This window comes from Palaemon carinicauda, chromosome 17 (assembly GCF_036898095.1).
Source record: "Palaemon carinicauda isolate YSFRI2023 chromosome 17, ASM3689809v2, whole genome shotgun sequence".
Taxonomy (NCBI): domain Eukaryota; kingdom Metazoa; phylum Arthropoda; class Malacostraca; order Decapoda; family Palaemonidae; genus Palaemon; species Palaemon carinicauda.
Genome location: NC_090741.1, coordinates 47,610,397 through 47,633,122, shown reverse-complemented (window position 1 = coordinate 47,633,122; position 22,726 = coordinate 47,610,397). Strand labels below are relative to the sequence as shown.

The 22,726-nt window shown below is 37.7% G+C and overlaps 1 protein-coding gene and 1 long non-coding RNA gene across 2 annotated transcripts in view; one reads left to right on the top strand and one right to left on the bottom strand.

Moving 5' to 3' along the window:
• Positions 1 to 22,726, bottom strand: part of LOC137656729 (uncharacterized) — a 289,131-nt gene that overhangs the window by 70,634 nt on the left and 195,771 nt on the right. The window lies entirely within an intron of this gene.
• LOC137655965 (mucin-22-like) lies at positions 12,203 to 21,267 on the top strand. The gene is made up of 8 exons (XM_068390166.1): positions 12,203 to 12,263; positions 12,684 to 12,809; positions 13,894 to 14,011; positions 14,173 to 16,145; positions 16,230 to 19,023; positions 19,509 to 19,602; positions 19,705 to 19,815; positions 21,013 to 21,267. Exons 1-8 carry the CDS (start codon positions 12,219 to 12,221, stop codon positions 21,047 to 21,049), a joined length of 5,298 nt encoding a protein of 1,765 aa, XP_068246267.1. The 5' UTR covers positions 12,203 to 12,218; the 3' UTR covers positions 21,050 to 21,267.

Sequence of the window (22,726 nt, the reverse complement as noted above, 5' to 3'; positions counted from 1 at the left end):
CTCACACTTATCCTACTTCCACAGTGACCTCTTAGGTCATGTGTTTTAAACATGTAATATCTATATATTACACATGTATGTTCTTGTAATATTTCTGATAATCTATGTTGGCCTACCCACTTACATTTGAATTAGCAAAACCAAAATGCTACCTTCAAAGTTCCAGGGTGCTAAGACAACAGCACAACACTAGTGCGAGTAACTGCTGCCCCACATGTCATGTGACAATAACCCTACAATGAACCTAGGATAGGATACGCTACCTTAACTACCACTAATAATCCTATACCAGAAATTTACTCTCTATATATCCTCCTATCAACTAAACACAATAGATGTCATAATCCAGAGAAGCTCTTACTAACAGTTATTCTTCATACCAGCAGTAATAAAAGACAATCTGCGATGCCCAATACAGTACAACCTTTCCATACGAAAGCTGTGTCAACTAGACCGCCACTTGCTACTATTCGTCCCTCATTTCCAGTTCCAGTTCCATTCGCCTAATCTTTACCTTGGCTCTTTCTTAACTAACATTGCATGCCCCACTACTCATGGTTATTCTATATTTCCACAAACATACCCACATTCATTCTCAGGCTTAGTTCGTCAATCCATCGTCTTCTCTACTTTCCCTGCTTCTTCTGTAATCTCTAGTAACCCATTCTGTTATTCTTAATGTCCATCTATTATCTGTCATTCTCATTATATGTCCTGCCCATGTCCAATCAATTTTGTTACATGTTGTTAGACTATCTTCTACTTTAATTTGCTCTGGTATCCATGTTGCTTTTTTCTGTCTCTTAGTGTTATTCCCATCATTATTATTACCACAGCTCTCTGAATTGTCATTAGCTTACGTTCTACGGCTTTTGTAAGTCTGGAATGTTTCTCATGCATAACAGAATACTGGTAACACCATCTCATATAATACTTTCCTTTTTAGAGAAAGTGGCCTTTTAATTTTCATAATCTCATTTTGTTTACCAAAAACTATCCATCACATACTTATCCATCTTTATACATATGTGTATATACAGTATATATATATATATATATATATATATATATATATATATATATACACATAACTGTTGATATAGTCAATCAAATACATAGAAAAGGTTTAAAATGACAATTTTCAGAGCCCTAAACACACACACACACATATATATATATATATATATATACACACACATATATATATATATATATATATATATATATGTGTGTGTGTGTGTATGTGTGTGTGTCAATATGTTTCCCACAGGAAACCTCGCATTCACAAGCCTTATTTGGTTAAAAGAAACCAAAGCCGGAGATTCTAAAGAAGGGGAGAAAACACAACGATTCCATATATATATATATATATATATAATATATATATATATATATATATATATATATATATATATATATATATATATATATATTATATACATATATATAGTTTGTGTGAGTGTGTATATGTATGTATATAAGAGAGAGAGAGAGAGAGAGAGAGAGAGAGAGAGAGAGAGAGAGAGAGAGAGAGAATCTATAACATTGCCCATATATGTATAGACGTACAGTATAAGCTATCTACTTATCTATCTATCTATCTATCTATCTATCTATATATATATATACATATATATATATATATATATATATATATACGCTTACAGTATTGCCTATTATGTATAGACCTACACTATAGCTGATCTTTGAATAGGCCTATAATAAGCCTATCTATGTATAGCCTACAGAATAGCCCGTCTAAGATTAGGCATACGGTATAGCCCATCTACGCATGGGCCTACAGTATAGCCTCTAAACGTATAGAACTAGAGCATAGCCTAGATTATGTATAGGCCTACTGTATATTTATGTGCAATGCATCTTTACTTTTATTGCATCGAAAGGATTCAGGTTTAAGGGCGTTTATCGAAGGAGTGTGAGCTTATGTTATTCAGCATTGAAGTCTGTCTGTCTTGCACGTAGAGCAAAATGCTTTCTCTTGAGTGGCATAGTAACTTGATATTGCGTATGGAACAAGCTGTAATTATCCCTTAAGCAACTAAGTTAAGTATATTATATATGGATAAAAAAGATTTATGTTTGTAGGTTTGCTTATTCTGACAAATAACTTCACAGAAGAAATATAACGTTATACACAAAACCAACTTATTGTAAATCAGGCGAGAATAGAAAACGGGAGTTTTTACTCCTTCAAAGGTGCTAAAGGACATTTCATTCGACTTTACCATTTTTTATTTATATAAAAATTCATATTATTATAAGATTAAATAAAAAAATATATTCTATATCTATTTTATTTGTGTTAATTGTTATAAAGCATTGTTATAACGAAAAGTTTACTTTTACAAAGAATTGTAGACGTAGTGAGAGAGATGCCAGATATCGCTATTTGAGACAGAAAACAAAACGATTTAACCCGGAAAATTTTACTTTTCAAAATTATTTATCGAATAGATTCTTTGTTGTAAATTTCTACATGCTTGATTTTTTCACAAATATTCGGATTATTTTTTATCGAAGTTTCTCTCGAGCTACCCGTTATATTGAAGTGGTCTTCCGTTGTTCAAACAGATATTGACTGGAATCCGTTCAAAGCGTAGCAGACGAATTTCGCCAGTACAGAAAAACGAGTTAGTTTAGACCGACTGCAGCTTCTGTTTTCCTTCGATGGTCGTCTTCGAGAGCTCTTTGGAGAGCTTCATCTTCGTCGTGTCCGTCCTCCTGTGCATTTTAAGGTCTGCCCCATGCATGAAGGCCGTGGTTTGCCTTAGGCCGATCTAACATCATCCTCGTTCAAATTTAGTTGTGGAGGAACGCGAAGATCATTGATCTTACAGCGACTGAAGAGTCACAAGAACGCCATTCCTAAAAGGATTCCGGGAAAGGATGGGAAAACCTCTGCAATTCCGCAAAGAAGAATGCAGCAGTTTTGGGGATGTCATGCGGGGAGAAGACCGTGTTTGCCGAAGGATGAAATGATAAAGAAGCGAAAGACGTACAGGAAAGGAACATTGGGAGCTTCGTTGGCAATTGAAGATCAGGAAGGAAACTGGAAGAACAGAGGAAGATTGAAAAACGTCGAGAATCCGAGGAAGACCTTGAAGCCCGAATGCAGCAGTGACGTTGTCTGGAGCGGATCTTGTGGTTTTCTGGAGCCTTTGTGGAAAATTCTTTTCATCTTCAGAGTGATCTATGAAATGATTTATTTCTGAATTTCTAAATACCTAAAATTCCTCACAAATATTTCGATTTTGTATTGAAATTCTTATTGTACTACCCTTTATATTCAACTGATTAATATGTTCAATGTAGCTCTAATGAATAAAATCCTAATTTTAGAAAATCGTCTTTACTTCTCCTTTATGTTATCCTATTGTAAATGATTTTAGAAGCCGATTGTAGTAGACATTGGCCTAAAAAAAGAGTGTTGAGATAATTTCTGTCGATTTTGTGGTATTCAAAATAGAAAATCGTGAAAAACTAACAAAATGAATCTTTCATCTGATCACAAATCCAGCTCAGGCATCTGTGTTTTGTTTTGAAGACTCCCGAATTCTCCGAAGACATTCTCGGCTCCGGGATCTGTTTGGTTTTGAATGTCTCCAGATCAAGTTCATTTTTTTTTTCAAAATATACCAAAATCAAGGTGGAGGAAAGGTATTGACAGAAATGGAGAAATGTAATAATATGTGTTGTTGTTACTGTGGAGTGGCTTTGAATAACAAAGTTATTAATGGATTTATAATTAATAATAGGGACAATAAGATTGGTGATTCGGGAATTAAGGTATGCCGTCCTTGTTCCGTAATGGAACCAAACAGGGTCTCTTTGATTAAACAAAAGAGTGAAAACCCACAACAAGGAATCATTATTGATTTGGTTGGGAATTTTGAGAAAATGCAAAAAACGCCGAAACAAGAGAGAAGGCCTTCACTAGAAATCAAAGGAAAAGTGAGGAAACTTGTAACGCACTTTGAAGAAATTATTAAAGGCGATGCAAAACAGACTAGGAATAGGAAACTGAATCAGGAGGATTATCTTGGAATCAGAAGGAATCCAATAAGGGAGGCCAAAGAAGTGGCCTTAGGTAGAATTGTAGGAATTCTAAAAAGCAGTCCTTCACTACAAAATAAGGAAAGGTTAAGGTATCATGTTATGAAATATGAAGAAATGATTAGAAATGATGCAGAACACAATAGAAATAGGAAACAAAAACCTGATCTTGAAGGAAAATCTCAGGACGAGAGAAAGCATCTTAGGAGGGAGGCAAAAGATGTGGCCTTCATAAGGATTAGACAAATTGCACAGGATGAAATCTCACTAGATAAAAGTGACAAAGTATATGCTCCTGTTCAACTATGGGAAGAGGCTCTGAAAGATGAGAAAACAGGAAAGAAACAGAAGGTTAACCTTGAAGAAATAGAAAAAGGAATTGAAGAGAGGAGTATCCAGCATTTTGAATATATCATACGAGGAAATATGAAGAAATAAGGCGATCTTCGCGAAAATAGCATACGATGAAACGTAAAGGCCGAAGGAGATCCTCGTGAAAGTAGCATACGAGGAAGCGTAAAGGCCAAGGAGATCCTCGAGAAAGTGGCATACGAGGAAGCGTAAAGGCCCAAGGAGATCCTCGAGAAAGTGGCATACGAGGAAGCGTAAAGGCCCAAGGAGATTCTCGAGAAAGTGGCATACGAAGAAGCGTAAAGGCCCAAGGAGATCCTCGAGAAAGTGGCATACGAGGAAGAGAAAAGGGCCAAGGAGATCCTCGAGAAAGTGGCATACGAGGAAGCGTAAAGGCCCAAGGAGATCCTCAAAAAAGTGGCATACCAGGAAGCGTAAAGGCCCAAGGAGATCCTCGAGAAAGTAGCATACGAGGAAGCGTAAAGGCCCAAGGAGATCCTCGAGAGAGTAGCATACCAGGAAGCGTAAAGGCCCAAGGAGATCCTCGAGAGAGTAGCATACGAGGAAGCGTAAAGGGCCAAGGAGATCCTCGAGAGAGTAGCATACGAGGAAGCGTAAAGGCCCAAGGAGATCCTCGAGAAAGTAGCATACGGGGAAGCGTAAAGGCCCAAGGAGATCCTCGAGAAAGTAGCATACGAGGAAGCGTAAAGGCCCAAGGAGATCCTCGAGAAAGTAGCATACGAGGAAGCGTAAAGGCCCAAGGAGATCCTCGAGAAAGTAGCATACGAGGAAGCGTAAAGGCCGAAGGAGATCCTCGTGAAAGTAGCATACCAGGAAGCGTAAAGGCCGAAGGAGATCCTCGAGAAAATAGCATACGAGGAAGCGTAAAGGCAGAAGGAGATCCTCGTGAAAATAGCATACGAGCAAACATAAAGGCAGAAGGCGATCTTCGAGAACATATCATAAGAGGAAACGTAAAGAAAGAAGACGATCTTCGTGAAAATATCATGCAAGGAAACAAAAAGGAAGAAGGCGATCTTCGTGAACGTATCATGCAAGGAAACATAAAGGAAGAAGACGATCTTCGTGGACAATCTCCAAACTTGAGAAAAATCTTAATAGGAAGGCCAAGGAAATTGCTTTGACAAGGATAACACAAAGAACACAAGAGGAATTATCAGAACAAAATAAAAACTTATGGAAAAGTGAGAACATTGAAAAGGAACTTCAAGACTACCAAGAAGCTAATAGCCCAGGAACACAAGGAGATTCTGCTATTAATTGTGATGATTATGATGAAATTAGGACGGCAAAGGTAATGGGACAGAAACAAATAGCTGATCTTGAAGGAAAATCTCAGGACGAGCGAAAGCTTCTTAGGAGGGAAGCAAAAGAAGTGGCCTTCATAAGGATTAGACAAATTGCACAGGATGAAATCTCACAAGGAAAAAGTGACATAGTATATGCTCCTGTTCAACTATGGGAAGAGGCTCTGAAAGATGAGCAAACAGAAAAGAAACAGAAGGTTAATCTTGATTGATTGATTTAAAGTTTTCAGGCATCCTGACATCTAAGGTTAATCTTGAAGAAATAAAAGAAGGAATTGTAGAAAGGCATATCCAGTATTTTGAAAATATCATACGAGGAAATATAAAGGAAGACGGCGATCTTCATGAAAATAACATGTGAGGAAACATAAAGGAAGAAGGCGATCTTCGTGAAAATATCATACGAGGAAACATGCAGGAAGAAGGCGATCTTCGTGGACAATCTCCAAACTTGATAAAAAATCTTAATAAGAAGGCCAATGATATTGCTTTGGCAAGGATAACACAAATAATACAAAAAAAATTATCAGAAGAACAAAATGAAAACGTCTGGAGAAGTGAGAACAGTGAAAAGGAACTTAAAGAATACCAAGAAGCTAATTGCCCAGAAACAGGAGGAGACTCCTAGTGAAGGTGATGATTATGAAGAAATTATAATGGTAAAAGTAATGGGACGCAAACAAAAAGCTGACCTTGCAGAAATATCTCAGGACGAGAGAAAGCATCTTAGGAGGGAAGCAAAAGATGTGGCCTTCATAAGGATTAGACAAATTGCACAGGATGAAATCTCACAAGAAAAAAAGTGACATAGTATATGCTCCTGTTTAACTATGGGAAGACGCTCTGAAAGATGAGAAAACAGAAAAGAAACAGAAGGTTTTTCTTGAAGAAATAGAAGATGGAATTGTAGAAAGGCGTATCCAGTATTTTGAAAATATCATACGAGGAAACATAAAGGAAGAAAGAAATCATCATGGACTATCTCGAGACTTGAGAAACCATCTTAAAAGGGCCGCAATAGATGTCTCCTTGGCTAGGATTAGAAATATCTTACAAGAGGTTATCAAAAAAGAGAACTTGGAAGAGTAAAAAGGATGTTGTTCAATAGGAGAAATAAAAAAGCAAAATCTAAACGTATAGAAGAAACAATTCTGTTGGAGTAACCTAGAGGATGTGCACTGCAGAGGGAAAAAGCTGAGCTTCTAGTATGCAACAGTTCCAGGATGGAGTGGTACAAGCCTTTGCCATGTGAACAAATAGTTGGTTTTCTAAATGTATTCTTCCGGATGTCAACCTTATGGTTGCTCTGTTGGAATAATTTAGAAAACTGGCCCTGCAGAGGGAAAAAGCTTAGCTTTTTCTAGTATGCAGTCATATCCACAAAGGGTGCCTAAAACAATTTTGTTGGATTCAAAACAACATCGACCCCACATAGAAGTGGGAAAAGATGCAGACAAAGAAGAAGACTGGGTATGTAGATAAAAGAAGCTGAGGTTCTTTTAGTATGCTATGTTTCTTGATGAAGAGGTATAAATTCTTTGTCATGTGAACATAGAAGGGTTGGTACTGGCTCTGTAGATAGACGTTGAGGTTCTTCTAATATGGTATGTTCCTTGATGAAGAGGTATAAACTTCTTCTCAAATGAACATAAGAATTGGTACTGGCCCTGTAGATAGAAGCTAAGGATCTTCTAGTATGCTATGTTCCTTGATGACAAGGTAAAAATTCTTTCTCGTGTGAACATACGGGTTGGTACTGGCTCTGTAAATAGAAGCTGAGGTTCTTCTATTACACTATGTTCCTTGATGAATAGGTATAAACTCTTTGTCAAGTAAACATAAGGGTTGGTACTGGCCTTATAGATTGAAGATGCTAAGGTTCTTCTAGTATGCTATATTCCTTGATGAAGAGGCACAAACTCTTTCTCAAGTCAACATATGCGTTAGTACTGGCTCTGTAGATGGAAGCCAATATTCTTCTAGTATGCTATGTTCCTTGATGAAGAGGTATAAACTCTTTCACATGTGAATATAAGGGTTGGTACTGGCCCTGTAGATTGAAGAAGCTAAGGTTCTTCAAGTATATGTTCTTTGATGAAGAGGTACAAACATTTTCTCATGTGAACATGAAGGTTGGTACTGGCCCTGTAGATAAAAGGAGCTAATATTCTTTTATTATGTTATGTTCTTTGATGAAGAGGTACAAACTCCTTCTCATGTGAATATAAGGGTTGGTACTGGCCGTGTAGATAGAAGCTGAGGTTCTGCTAGTATGCTATATTCCTTGATGAAGAGGTATAAACTCCTTCTCATGTGAACATAAGGGCTGGTACTGGCCCAGTATTTAAAAGAAGCTAAGGTTCTTCTAATATGCTATGTTCCTTGATGAAGAGGTATAAACTCTTTCACATGTGAATATAAGGGTTGGTACTGGCCCTGTAGATTGAAGAAGCTAAGGTTCTTCAAGTATATGTTCTTTGATGAAGAGGTACAAACATTTTCTCATGTGAACATGAAGGTTGGTACTGGCCCTGTAGATAAAAGGAGCTAATATTCTTTTAGTATGTTATGTTCTTTGATGAAGAGGTACAAACTCCTTCTCATGTGAATATAAGGGTTGGTACTGGCCGTGTAGATAGAAGCTGAGGTTCTGCTAGTATGCTATATTCCTTGATGAAGAAGTACAAATTCTTTCTCATGTGGACATAAGGGTTGGTACTGGCTCTGAAGATGGAAGCAGCTCATGTTCTTCTAGTATGCTATGTTCTTTGATGAAGAGGTACAAACTCCTTCTCATGTGAATATAAGGGTTGAAACTAGATATGTAGATAGAAGAAGCTATGGTTCTTCTATTATGTTATGTTCCTTGATGATGAGGTACAAACTTCTCACGTGAACAATTGGGTTGGAATTGGCTATATAGATAGAAGAAGCAGAAGTTCTTCTAGCATGCTACGTTCCTTGATGAAGAGGTAAAAACTCCTTCTCAAGAAACATAGCAAACTAGAAGAACCTCAGCTTCTTCTATCTACAGAGCCTGTACCAACCCATATGTTCACATGAGGAGTTTGTACCTCTTCATCAAGGAACATAGCACACTAGAAGAACCTTAGCTTCTTTCATCCACAGAGCCAGTACCGACCCATATGTTGACTTGAGAAAGAGTTTGTGCCTCTTCATCAAGGAATATAGCATACTAGAAGAACCTTAGCTTATTCTGTGTACAGAGCCAGTACCAACCCTTATGTTCACATGAGAAAGAGTTTGTACCTCTTCATCAAGGAACATAGCATACTAGAAGAACCTTACCTTCTTTATCTACAGGGCCAGTACCAACCCTTATGTTCACATGAGAAGAAGTTTGTACCTCTTCATCAAAGAACACAGCCTACCATAAGAATCTCAATTTCTTCTATCTACTGAGCCAGTTCCAACCCTTATGTTCACATGAGATGGAGTCGCAGAAGTATCGATTTAAAAGCTCAAGATAGAGACGACTGGCGAAATCTAACTGACGCCCTTCAAGTCAACAGGCGTAGGAGGAGATGATGATTATGATGAATCAAGAAAGTTCAAGCATTTGAGTGAACAGGTGTTATTGATGATAGAGATGATATATAGACATAACTATTCGATGCAGTCGCTACTGTATACCGGTGACCTAGTATTGGATAATTATAGTTATGAATCTGTCCTTGGTTATGTGAAGTCTTGGTTGGAAAAACTACTTTCACAAGGAGTGGCACAGAATCGGGTAATTGAATCAGTAGAACTTTAATAGTTCGAACTAGCAGCAAACTTTTTTATGTTGAACAGGATGACATAAGTCTCTTTATAGTTTGTGTATGAAAGATGTGTTTTAATGTTGTTACTGTTCTTGAAATATTGTATATTAATAGTTTATAACTTTCCATATAGTTTATTTGGGCCTATTCCTTATTCCCTTTCCTCACTGGACGATTTCTCCCTGTTGGAGCCCTTGGGTTTATATCATCCTGCTTTTCAAACTAGGGTTGTAGCTTAGCTAGCAATAATAATAATAATAATAATAACTACAATAATTATCATTAGTATCATTAGTATTATTATAATAATAATAATAATAATAATAATAATAATAATAATAATGAATCTAGAAAAACTAGAGGCTAAAGTAGCTCCAGTACTCGTGCAGAAAAGTGTGATCCTAGGAGCGGGGCACATAATAAGAAAAGTGATGGACTCTTAGGGAACATCGACCCTACATAAAAGAGGGAAAAGATGCAGACAAAGAAGAAGAAGAAGAAGATGGTCTCCTAAGGAGGCAGGATGCAACCCGAACCCTACACTATAAATACCACCCAGTCGACAGACTGTGATAGAGGAAAAAAAATAGTAATAATAATAAAGGAGGTTTTGTTCGAGAAGGAGGCTGAAAATTGGATGGCGAGAGAAGGTGAAGGATGATATGGAGAGAAGAGGTTTGGTGGAAGAGGATGACTTTGATAGAAGGCATTGGAGAGGGCACATCGGGCAACTGACCCCTTAATGTAGGGATCACTGTGGGAAAGAAAGATAGAAGGAAAGTTTTGTTCCAAAGAAAAGTATTAAAAAAGTAATAGTTTCTCTCGACACATTTACCATATCAACAACTCTCTCTCTCTCTCTCTCTCTCTCTCTCTCTCTCTCTCTCTCTCTCTCTCTCTCTCTCTCAGACATACCATCTTATACCAACTATTATATATGTGAAAGGAAATCCCCAGTTTATAAACAAGGTGAGAGAGAGAGAGAGAGAGAGAGAGAGAGAGAGAGAGAGAGAGAGAGAGAGAGAGAGACGCTTCGTTGTTGATGTGGTAAACGTGGTAAACTATTACTTTTTTAATACTTTTCTTTGGAACAAAACTTTCCTTCTAATTTGCCTTTTTTTCAATATTTAGAGCAATTCTCCTGAGATAAAAGAGAAAATTGTTGATCCTTCGACGTATATTAAAACGAAGAATGGCTTATAAAATTTTTAAATGAATGGACCAAGCTTGAACAGTAAAAATTTAGGTTATGATAAGTAAAACAAGAATAATATTGTTTTTTTAATATTCTACCAAGTTTCTGGATGAATTTTTTTTATACCTATTTGTTTCCTTTTTACAAGAGCTACACATTTTCTGGAGCCACTAATTTCAGCCACGAGCTGCCACTGGGCTTGACTCTTTAAAATTGTACAGTTGGCTTCATTAATTCCGGTACATTTCATGGGAAGCTAAGGAGACGACAGTGTACCAGAATTAATGAAGACAACTGTAATAGACTTAAAACGCTTCTAATAATAATCGAGATCATAGATATGGGAGATCAGAAGGACAGATGATTATCACTTTCAGGATTATTACTATTATTATTATTATTATTATTATCATTATTATTACTTTCTAAGCTAAACCCTAGTTGCAAAGGTAGGATGCTATAAGCCAAAGGGCCCCAACAGGGAAAATAGGCCAGTAAGGGAAAGAAACAAGGAAAAATAAAATATTCTTAGAACAGTACAAAAATTAAAATAACTATCTCCTATATAAACTATAAAAACTTTAACAAAACAAGAAGAGAAATGAGATAGAATATTGTGCCCTAGTGTACCCTCAAGCAAGAGAACTCTAACCCAAGACAGCGGAAGACCATGGTACAGAGGCTATGGCACTACCCACGACTAGAGAACAATGGTTTGATTTTGGAGTGTCCTTCTAGGAGAGCTGCTTACCATCCCTAAAGAGTCTCTTCTATCCTTACCGGGAGGACAGTAACCAGTTAACAATTACAATGATGTGAATAACCCCTTGGGTGAAGAAGAATTGTTTGGTAATCTCACAGTTATCAAGTATATGAAGACAGAGGAGAATATGTAAAGAATAGATCAGACCATTTGGTGTATGTGTAAGCAAAGGGATAATGAACCGTAACCAATAAGAAAGATCCAACGTGTAATGCCTGGTCAGTCAAAGCACCCAATAACCCTCTAGCAGTAGTATTTCAACGGGTGGCTGGTGCCCTGGCCAACCTATTACCTACAATATATATATATATATATATATATATATATATATATATATATATATATATATATATATATATATATATATATATATACACTTTTTCTGCATAGATGTTTGTGTGTAGATATAAGTCCTTCTGTATGTATACACAGCCGTTTATACCTATACAATATTGATATGACAAATATGCACTTGATTTGCTTTGAAAAAACTACATGTTTGAAGAGTAAATTGCTATTGACGAAGAAATTGCTGCATATAGGGAGGCCTCCAAATCAGGCCTAATTACATGAAGGACATCTATACCTCCAGACGAGTGAGAGCATCTTCTATACCACGCCACTGAAGATGAGGCTAATCACTGAAGCTACAGCACTGGTGTATATAAGGAGGTGGTTGGCTCAGCTGAGACATGTTCTTCTTCTTCTTCAGCTCAGAGAAGATGCAGGTCTCCCAGCTTCTCTTCTTGGTGCTGTCTTCAGCAACGGTAAATTGAGAGCCTTTTACGCCTACTGCTTTTTAAAATGACCTAAGTTAATTTACCAGATACAAACTTCTTTATTATTGTAGTCGCAAAATTCAAATATCGAAGGGCACTTGAATCATTCATTGTAATCAATCTATATTGAAATAATTTCATTATGGATAAATAAATACAATTACTGAAAAAGGATACCAGAAGAGTGAGCTTTACTCAAAATTTAAGGCAAAATCTTTTGCCAAAGACATTTGTCACTACATTAACATAACTTGGTCCAACATACCCATTAAACATAAATCAGAAAAATCTACCTTTTGTGGATGAATGGCTTGCATAGAGAAGCAATAAATTGAACTAATGATGCAATTAACAAAATTAGAGATGTAAACAGCCTTCTACATATCTACTCATCATCTCCATCCCCAGCTGGGGTCCTGTGCGTCTCTGAGGGAGGAAGTGACATCCCAGGTGTGTGGTGAGACAATCTCCTTAGACTTCTCTGCCCAAATCCCACAAGTGACCTGCTCATCAACATGCCCCGGTGAAATGCAGGTAAATATACTTCATTATTCTCGTACTCTTTGAACTATTGCCGCTTGAACCTGACCCTTTCGGTCAGTCTGTTTTGCTTTGTGGATCTTCAGTGTTCAGTACTCATTGATTGTTGGGTCTAAGAACAAGTTCTCTCCTTCCTTGGATACATTCCATTACCAGCTGTAATGTTGTATTCTCCTTTTATTATCATTATTATTACTTGCTAAGCTACAACCCTATTTGGAAAAGTAGGACGCTACAAGCCCAAGGATCCCAACAGGGAAAATAGCCCAGTGAGGAAAGGAAACCATAACAACATCAAAATAAATAATTCCTATACAAACTATAAAAACTTTTACTAAACAAGAAGCAGAGAAATAGGATAGAATAGTGTGCCCGAGTGTACCCTCAAGCAAGCGAACTCTAACCCAAGACAGTGGAAGACCATGGTACAGAGACTATGGCACTACCCTAGACTAGAGAAGAATGGTTTGATTTTGGAGTGTCCTTCTCCTAGAAGAGCTGCTTACCATAGCTAAAGAGTCTCTTCTACCCTTACTAAGAGGAAAGTAGCCACGGAACAATTACAGTACAGTAGTTGACCCTTGGGTGAAAAAGAATTGTTTGGTAATCTCAGTGTTGTTAGGTGTATGAGGACAGAGGAGAATCTGTAAAGAATATGCCAGACTATTCGGTGTATGTGTACGCAAAGGGAAAGTGAACCGTTACCAGAGCGAAAGACCCCATAACTCTCTAGCGGTAGTATCTCAACAAGTGGAGGAAGGAAGTAGCAAGTAATTACCAAAGTGTTTTATGTTACGTAAAGTTTTTCATCTAAATTCTATACATTGAGAGTCACACATGTTAATGTCAGCAACAAACATAGATAATTTTAGTAATACTACAAATATTATCTACTCTTTGAAATGTATGATAGTAATACGTTTTAAAAGGAAGCTAGCGAATTAGACTGTGTGACTTCCTGAAAGTAACCTCTCTCACAAAATCGGTGCATAAGCTGGTCCAATGTGCCTGAAATCCAAAAACATTAATTGAAGGATTGAAAAAGTGGGAACCATAATATTGTTTCCTCTTGTTTAAGACTTGGTCAGCGGGATCAGTCTACAAGAGACTATCTGCACTCTCGCCATTCAGACTTATGGTGGAATTGCAGTACAACTACTATGGAGTTTCGTGCAATCTTATTGAATCAGTAACAGGTAAGGGTTTCAAATTTTTCAGGAACGTTTGGTTACAAAATATATTCTATGTAGTTAATTACAGGTTGAAAATCATAGATAATTTCAGTTATGAAATAACTTTGCATATGAAAATATGAAAAAAAATTACACAATATTAATGTGGGAACGATTTATTACAGACGAAGAACTCCTTAACAACTATCGAGATGAGAGTGGCATATGCAATTCATTGGCAACAACAATTCAAACTCCAAGTGCAACATCTGCAACTGAGGAATCATCTGCAGCAGAAACATCAGTTATTGTTACTGATTACACATATGCTACATCTCCATCAGGAACTTCAATTATAGATGAGGTAAATACATCTGCAACAGGCACCACTAGCAATGGAATGACAACGGCTTCAGGAACTGAAACAGCCTATGGAACAGGATCCTCAGTTACTGGTTCTGAAACATCTCCATCTGGAACTTCAGGTTCCTACGCTGAAAGCACGTTTGCTACGGGTACCACTAACAATGGAATAACAACAGCTTCAGTAGCATATACTTCAGGAACTGAAACAGCCACTGGAACAGGATCATCAGTTACTGGTTCTGGAACATCTGCATCTGGAACTTCAGGTTCCTACGCTGAAAGCACATTTGCTACGGGTACCACTAACAATGGAATAACAACAGCTTCAGTAGCATATACCTCAGGAACTGAAACAGCCTCTGGAACAGGATCCTCAGTTACTGGTTCTGGAACATCTCCATCTGGAACTTCAGGTTCCTACGCTGAAAGCACATTTGCTAAGGGTACCACTAACAATGGAATAACAACAGCTTCAGTAATCTATACTTCAGGAACTGAAGCAGCCTCTGGAACAGGATCTTCAGCTACTGGTTCTGGGACATCTGCATCTGGAACTTCAGGTTCTTATACTGAAAATACATCTGCAACAGATAGTGTGATCAATGGAATAACAACTGCTTCAGCAAAATATATTTCAGAAACTGAAACATCCTATGAAACAGGATCCTCAGTTACTGGTTCTGGAACATCTCCATCTGGAACTTCAGGTTCCTACGCTGAAAGCACATTTGCTACGGGTACCACTAACAATGGAATAACAACAGCTTCAGTAACATATACTTTAGGAACTGAAACAGCCTCTGGAACAGGATCATCAGTTACTGGTTCTGGAGCATCTGCATCTGGAACTTCAGGTTCCTACGCTGAAAGCACATTTGCTACGGGTACCACAAACAATGGAATAACAACAGCTTCAGTAGCATATACTTCAGGAACTGAAACAGCCACTGGAACAGGATCATCAGTTACTGGTTCTGGGGCATCTGCATCTGGAACTTCAGGTTCCTACGCTGAAAGCACATTTGCTACGGGTACCACTAACAATAGAATAACAACAGCTTCAGTAGCATATACTTCAGGAACTGAAACAGCCTCTGGAACAGGATCCTCAGTTACTGGTTCTGGAATATCTCCATCTGGAACTTCAGGTTCCTACGCTGAAAGCACGTTTGCTACGGGTACCACTAACAATGGAATAACAGCAGCTTCAGTAGCATATACTTCAGGAACTGAAACAGCCACTGGAACAGGATCATCAGTTACTGGTTCTGGAACATCTGCATCTGGAACTTCAGGTTCCTACGCTGAAAGCACATTTGCTACGGGTACCACTAACAATGGAATAACAACAGCTTCAGTAGCATATACCTCAGGAACTGAAACAGCCTCTGGAACAGGATCCTCAGTTACTGGTTCTGGAACATCTCCATCTGGAACTTCAGGTTCCTACGCTGAAAGCACATTTGCTAAGGGTACCACTAACAATGGAATAACAACAGCTTCAGTAATCTATACTTCAGGAACTGAAACAGCCTCTGGAACAGGATCTTCAGCTACTGGTTCTGGGACATCTGCATCTGGAACTTCAGGTTCTTATACTGAAAATACATCTGCAACAGATAGTGTGATCAATGGAATAACAACTGCTTCAGCAAAATATATTTCAGAAACTGAAACATCCTATGAAACAGGATCCTCAGTTACTGGTTCTGGAACATCTCCATCTGGAACTTCAGGTTCCTACGCTGAAAGCACATTTGCTACGGGTACCACTAACAATGGAATAACAACAGCTTCAGTAACATATACTTCAGGAACTGAAACAGCCTCTGGAACAGGATCATCAGTTACTGGTTCTGGAGCATCTGCATCTGGAACTTCAGGTTCCTACGCTGAAAGCACATTTGCTACGGGTACCACAAACAATGGAATAACAACAGCTTCAGTAGCATATACTTCAGGAACTGAAACAGCCACTGGAACAGGATCATCAGTTACTGGCTCTGAAACATCTCCATCTGGAACTTCAGGTTCCTACGCTGAAAGCACATTTGCTACGGGTACCACTAACAATGGAATAACAACAGCTTCAGTAGCATATACTTCAGGAACTGAAACAGCCTCTGGAACAGGATCATCAGTTACTGGTTCTGGAACATCTGCATCAGGAACTTCAGGTTCCTACGCTGAAAGCACATTTGCTACGGGTACCACTAACAATGGAATAACAACAGCTTCAGTAGCATATACCTCAGGAACTGAAACAGCCTCTGGAACAGGATCCTCTGTTACTGGTTCTGGAACATCTCCATCTGGAACTTCAGGTTCCTACGCTGAAAGCACATTTGCTACGGGTACCACTAACAATGGAATAACAACAGCTTCAGTAATCTATACTTCAGGAACTGAAACAGCCTCTGGAACAGGATCTTCAGCTACTGGTTCTGGGACATCTGCATCTGGAACTTCAGGTTCTTATACTGAAAATACATCTGCAACAGATAGTGTGATCAATGGAATAACAACTGCTTCAGCACAATATATTTCAGGAACTGAAATATCCTATGTAACAGGATCTTCAGTTACTGGATCTGAAACATCTCCATCTGGATTTTCCGGTTCTTATGCAGAAAGCACATCTGCTACAGGTACCACTAACAATGGAATAACAACAGCTTCAGTAGCATATACTTCAGGAACTGAAACAGCCTCTGGAACAGGATCCTCAGTTACTGGTTCTGGAACATCTCCATCTGGAACTTCAGGTTCCTACGCTGAAAGCACATTTGCTACGGGTACCACTAACAATGGAATAACAACAGCTTCAGTAGCATATACTTCAGGAACTGAAACAGCCACTGGATCAGGATCATCAGTTACTGGTTCTGGAACATCTGCATCTGGAACTTCAGGTTCCTACGCTGAAAGCACATTTGCTACGGGTACCACTAACAATGGAATAACAACAGCTTCAGTAGCATATACCTCAGGAACTGAAACAGCCTCTGGAACAGGATCCTCAGTTACTGGTTCTGGAACATCTCCATCTGGAACTTCAGGTTCCTACGCTGAAAGCACATTTGCTACGGGTACCACTAACAATGGAATAACAACAGCTTCAGTAATCTATACTTCAGGAACTGAAACAGCCTCTGGAACAGGATCTTCAGCTACTGGTTCTAGGACATCTGCATCTGGAACTTCAGGTTCTTATACTGAAAATTCATCTGCAACAGACAGTGTGATCAATGGAATAACAACTGCTTCAGCACAATATATTTCAGGAACTGAAACATCCTATGAAACAGGATCTTCAGTTACTGGATCTGAAACATCTCCATCTGGATTTTCCAGTTCTTATGCTGAAAGCACATCTGCTACAGGTACCACTAGCAATGGAATAACAACAGCTTCAGTTGCATATACCTCTGGAACTGAAACAGTCTCTGGAATAGGATCTTCAATAACTGGTTCTGAAACATCTCCATCTGGAACTTCAGGTTCTTATGCTGAAAGCACTTCTGCTACAGGTACCACTAACAATGGAATAACAACAGCTTCAATAGCATATACTTCAGGAACTGAAACAGCCTCTGGGACAGGATCCTCAGCTACTGGTTCTGAAACATCTGCTTCTGGAACTTCAGGTTCTTATGTTGAAAGCACATCTGCTACAGGTACCACTAGCAATGGCGTAACAACTGCTTCTGTAACATATACTTCAGGAACTGAAACAGCCTCTGGAACAGGATCCTCAGTTATTGGTTCGGAAACATCTCCATCAGGTGCTTCAGTTTCATATGTTGAAAATAGTTCTGCAACAAGTAGTGTTATTGTTGAGGTTACAACTGCTTCAGGGAATTCTTTCACTGAGACAAACTCTGCAGAAGTCACAGGTACAACAGTTATAGGAATGAAAACAACTAATGAAGAACTATCTACTTTAGATAGTGACAATGAAGTAAAAACTCCAGGCACTTCCTTTGTTACTTCAAAAACTACCACACCTGAATCACCTGATGTTACCACAAATGTACCATCTACTTCTCTTGAACTTACAACTACTCCAGAAATAGAAACAAATGCACCTCAAGAAACCACCAATCCTGGAATGAAAACAACTATTGAAGAACTATCTACTTTAGATAGTGACAATGAAGTAAAAACTCCAGGCACTTCCTTTGTTACTTCAAAAACTACCACACCTGAATCACCTGATGTTACCACAAATGTACCATCCACTTCTCTTGAACTTACAACTACTCCAGAAATAGAAACAAATGCACCTCAAGAAACCACCAATCCTGGATGTGGTAAAAATGAACAAGTTAATAACGGAGAACAGATAGATGTAGTTACTACCACTGAACCTACAATAACTACAACCACAACTATGCCCACTACCACCACTACCACAACTGTACCTGTAACTACCACCACCACTCCTACTACGACCATCACAACCACAACCACCACAGCAACTACCTCCACAACTACAACTACACCTGCTCCAGTATATGTCTGTCCTAGTGGATGGCAGAGGTTCGCTGACTCATGCTACCAAGTGTCTTCAGTGAAAGGCTCTTGGGACTCGGGAAATAAATACTGCACAGATAAAGGTGGTTTTTACGTTACAATCTCTTCATTAAATGAACAGAACTTTGTTAAAGGTAAGCAACTGATTGGGTACTTTCGGCCTTTTTACACCAGTTTTCTGAGAACAAAAATGTACATGGAAAAGGAATCTTTCTGAAACGCATAATTCCAATGAAAAATAATCAGTCATTCTTGAGTATTAATAGTATTTAGTATTGCATTACACAAAACTTACAGTATATGATGCCTTTATAAAGGGAATTCTCACTCTTGAAAAAGCTCTGTACTTTGTCCTATCTTTTTGAAAAAGACACATTTAACTGATGGAGAGTGGATTAACATTTTATTCTTTACTTATAGAATATGTATGATTATTTTAGCATCATTTGGTCCATCAGACAGTGTAAAAAATTTTTACAGACTCGGCCTTTAATATCACATTAATTTCTAGCACAAGCATTTTTTCCCTTCTTGAATATCTCAAAGCTTCTGCATCTTAGATAATAGTGTATATCATTGAATCCTCTGAATATTAAAAGTATTTTTCGTCCTTATGAAGGTCTGCTAAGAGATAACACATGGATAGGCTACAATGACAAAGCTAAAGAAGGAACCTTCGTTTGGTCGTCTGGTGAAACCTCTACATACAAGTTGTAAGGATCGTTTTACAATCACATAATGATAATTATATATTTGTTCATAATATGTCACATCATCTTGTTTCTTTTTCATTTATATTTACTATCACCACTTAGATTCAACAGCGGAGAACCAAACAACGGATTCTGGAGCTCAGAAGACTGCGTTGAAATGCGGAAGGAATATGGCTACAAATGGAATGATGAGGGCTGCTCTTCTAGTAACTAGTGAGTGTTGCAGTGAGATTAACAACAAAGAATTCTCTCTTACTGAATCATCTGTGCTCTGTCTCATCATGACATTTTTGGTGGCTTCCCGCCACTTGGGAATAATTGTTCACTTAACCCTCCATTATTGCTTTCACTTCGGACCAGCATGAATCTATAAACTCTCATTGCAGTCAACCTAGATATTTGTATCTCCCCCATAAATCATTTAGTGCTATACATTTTGGGAAGCTAATTACATTATATTTTACCTGATGCAATTTTAGCAGATAGTACTGCACCTCAATCAGGATACTGTCTAGATTGTACTTTACGTGGTGCAATGTTTGCAGATAGTACTGCACCTCAATCAGGATACTGTCTAGATTGTACTTTACGTGGTGCAATGTTTGCAGATAGTACTGTACCTCAATCAGGATACTGTCTAGATTGTACTTTACCTGGTGCAATGTTTGCAGATAGTACTGCACCTCAATCAGGATACTGTCTAGATTGTACTTTACGTGGTGCAATGTTCGCAGATAGTACTGCACCTCAATCAGGATACTGTCTAGATTTTACTTTACGTGGTGCAATGTTTGCAGATAGTACGGCACCTCAATCAGGATACTGTCTAGATTGTACTTTACGTGGTGCAATGTTTGCAGATAGTACTGCACCTCAATCAGGATACTGTCTAGATTGTACTTTAAGTTAGTAATTCAGTACTGGTAATATGCTTTTAGGTTCCAAATACCATACTGTTTCCCTTCCACGTTCCACACATTCCCTTTAACAAATATTTTCTAGTTAAACTATAACAAATATTAATTTAAATTGTAAATATATAATACAGTATTACTCCTAAGATAACAAAATCTTTCATTTGCTGAAAGGATAAGAGGTGCTCGAACAAACAAACTAAATCACCTGGACTCCTTTATGTGTGACCATGTCACTGTTAAATTCTTTGGGGGGGGGGGGGGGGGAGGAGGAGGAGGAATTAGCTTTACCGATCATTAAACTATCTCTGTTTTATTCAACTCACCATTCCTTTCTAGTGGGAGAATTCATTTCCAATGTTATTTCAATAAGTTACTATTGAGAAAAATTATTTATATTTATTCTCAATTATGTTTTTTTTCTTGTCTATTTTGTGATCAATCAGATACTTTAATTCAATGTTTAATGATGCTTTTATTAACATCTTCTTTTCAGTTATGCTTGCGAGACTACCCTGGTTGTACAGGCATAAAGTACCTTGGCGCTTTCTGACCCAAGAAATTTCTGGATGCAACAGGAGCCAATTTCATCTAATTCAACTAGAACTTAAATAAAGGCCTTCATATTAGCATATATATATCAAAATATTGGCATGCTCTGTTTATAAATATATCAGGATAAATGTTTTCCAAGGTGCTATAAACTCCCAGTGCCTCTTTCTATTTGTTATCAGATGTAGCACAATTGAAAAAATATAATAAAGAGCATTGAAATAGAACATATGATTAACCTATGATACATTCAACAGAACCAGGATAAACCAGCTTAAACATGGCAAGAAATTTAGAACCAATTTATTAGGGTGCACAAGCCTTGTAATTTCTGAAATATCGTCAGCAAGAACTAGAACATGTTTTTAATAACTTTCCATTACAGTGTACAAGATTTACACCTTAGTGAGAAACTATCCCAAATTTTATTTGGATCTAACAAATATTAAGGTATTTAAAAACTTCTTTTTATCTTTTTTTTTCTTTGTATTTTCTGTCTTTTATCAATACAAGCTGCTGAATTACCTAAAAGATAAATGTAAAAAATTGAAGAAAAAAAATTGTCACTACCTGTAGGATAACCAGAGAAGTTTAAGTGATGTGGCCATGTATCAAGTATAACATGTATTTGTAATATTTCTGATAATCTATGTTGGCCTACCCACTTACATTTGAATTAGCAAAACCAAAATGCTACCTTCATAGTTCCAGGGTGGCAAGACAACAGCGCAACACTAGTGCGAGTAACTGCTGCCCTGCACGTCATGTGACAATAACCCTCCAATGAACCTACGATAGGATACGCTACCTTAACTACCACTAATAATCCTATACCAGAAATTTACTCTCTATACATCCTCCTATCAACTAAACACAATAGATGTCATAATCCAGAGAAGCTCTTACTAACAGTTATTCTTCCTACCAGCAGTAATAAAAGACAATCTGCGATGCCCAATACAGTACAACCTTTCCATACAAAAGCTGTGTCAACTAGACCGTCCCTCCTTTCCCGTTCCAGTTCCATTCGCCTAATCTTTACCTTGGTTCTTTCTTAACTACCATTGCATGCCCCACTACTCATGGTTATTCTATATTTCCACAAACATACCCATATTCATTCTCAGGCTTAGTTCGTCAATCCATCGTCTTCTATACTTTCCCTGCTTCTTCTGTAATCTCTAGTAACCCATTCTGTTATTCTTATTGTCCATCTATTATCTGTCATTCTCATTATATGTCCTGCCCATGTCCAATCAATTTTGCTACATGTTGTTAGACTATCTTCTACTTTAGTTTGCTCTGGTATCCATGTTGCTTTTTTCTGTCTCTTAGTGTTATTACCATCATTATTATTACCACAGCTCTCTGAATTGTAATTAGCTTACATTCTACGGCTTTTGTAAGTCTGGAATGTTTCTCATGCATAACAGAATACTGGTAACACCATCTGATATAATACTTTCCTTTTAAGAGAAAGTGGCATTTTAATTTTCATAATCTCATTTTGTTTACCAATAGCTATCCATCCCATACTTATCCATCTTTATACATATGCGTATATACAGTATATGTATGCATGTATGTATATATATATATATATATATATATATATATATATATAGATAGATATATATATATATATATATATATATATA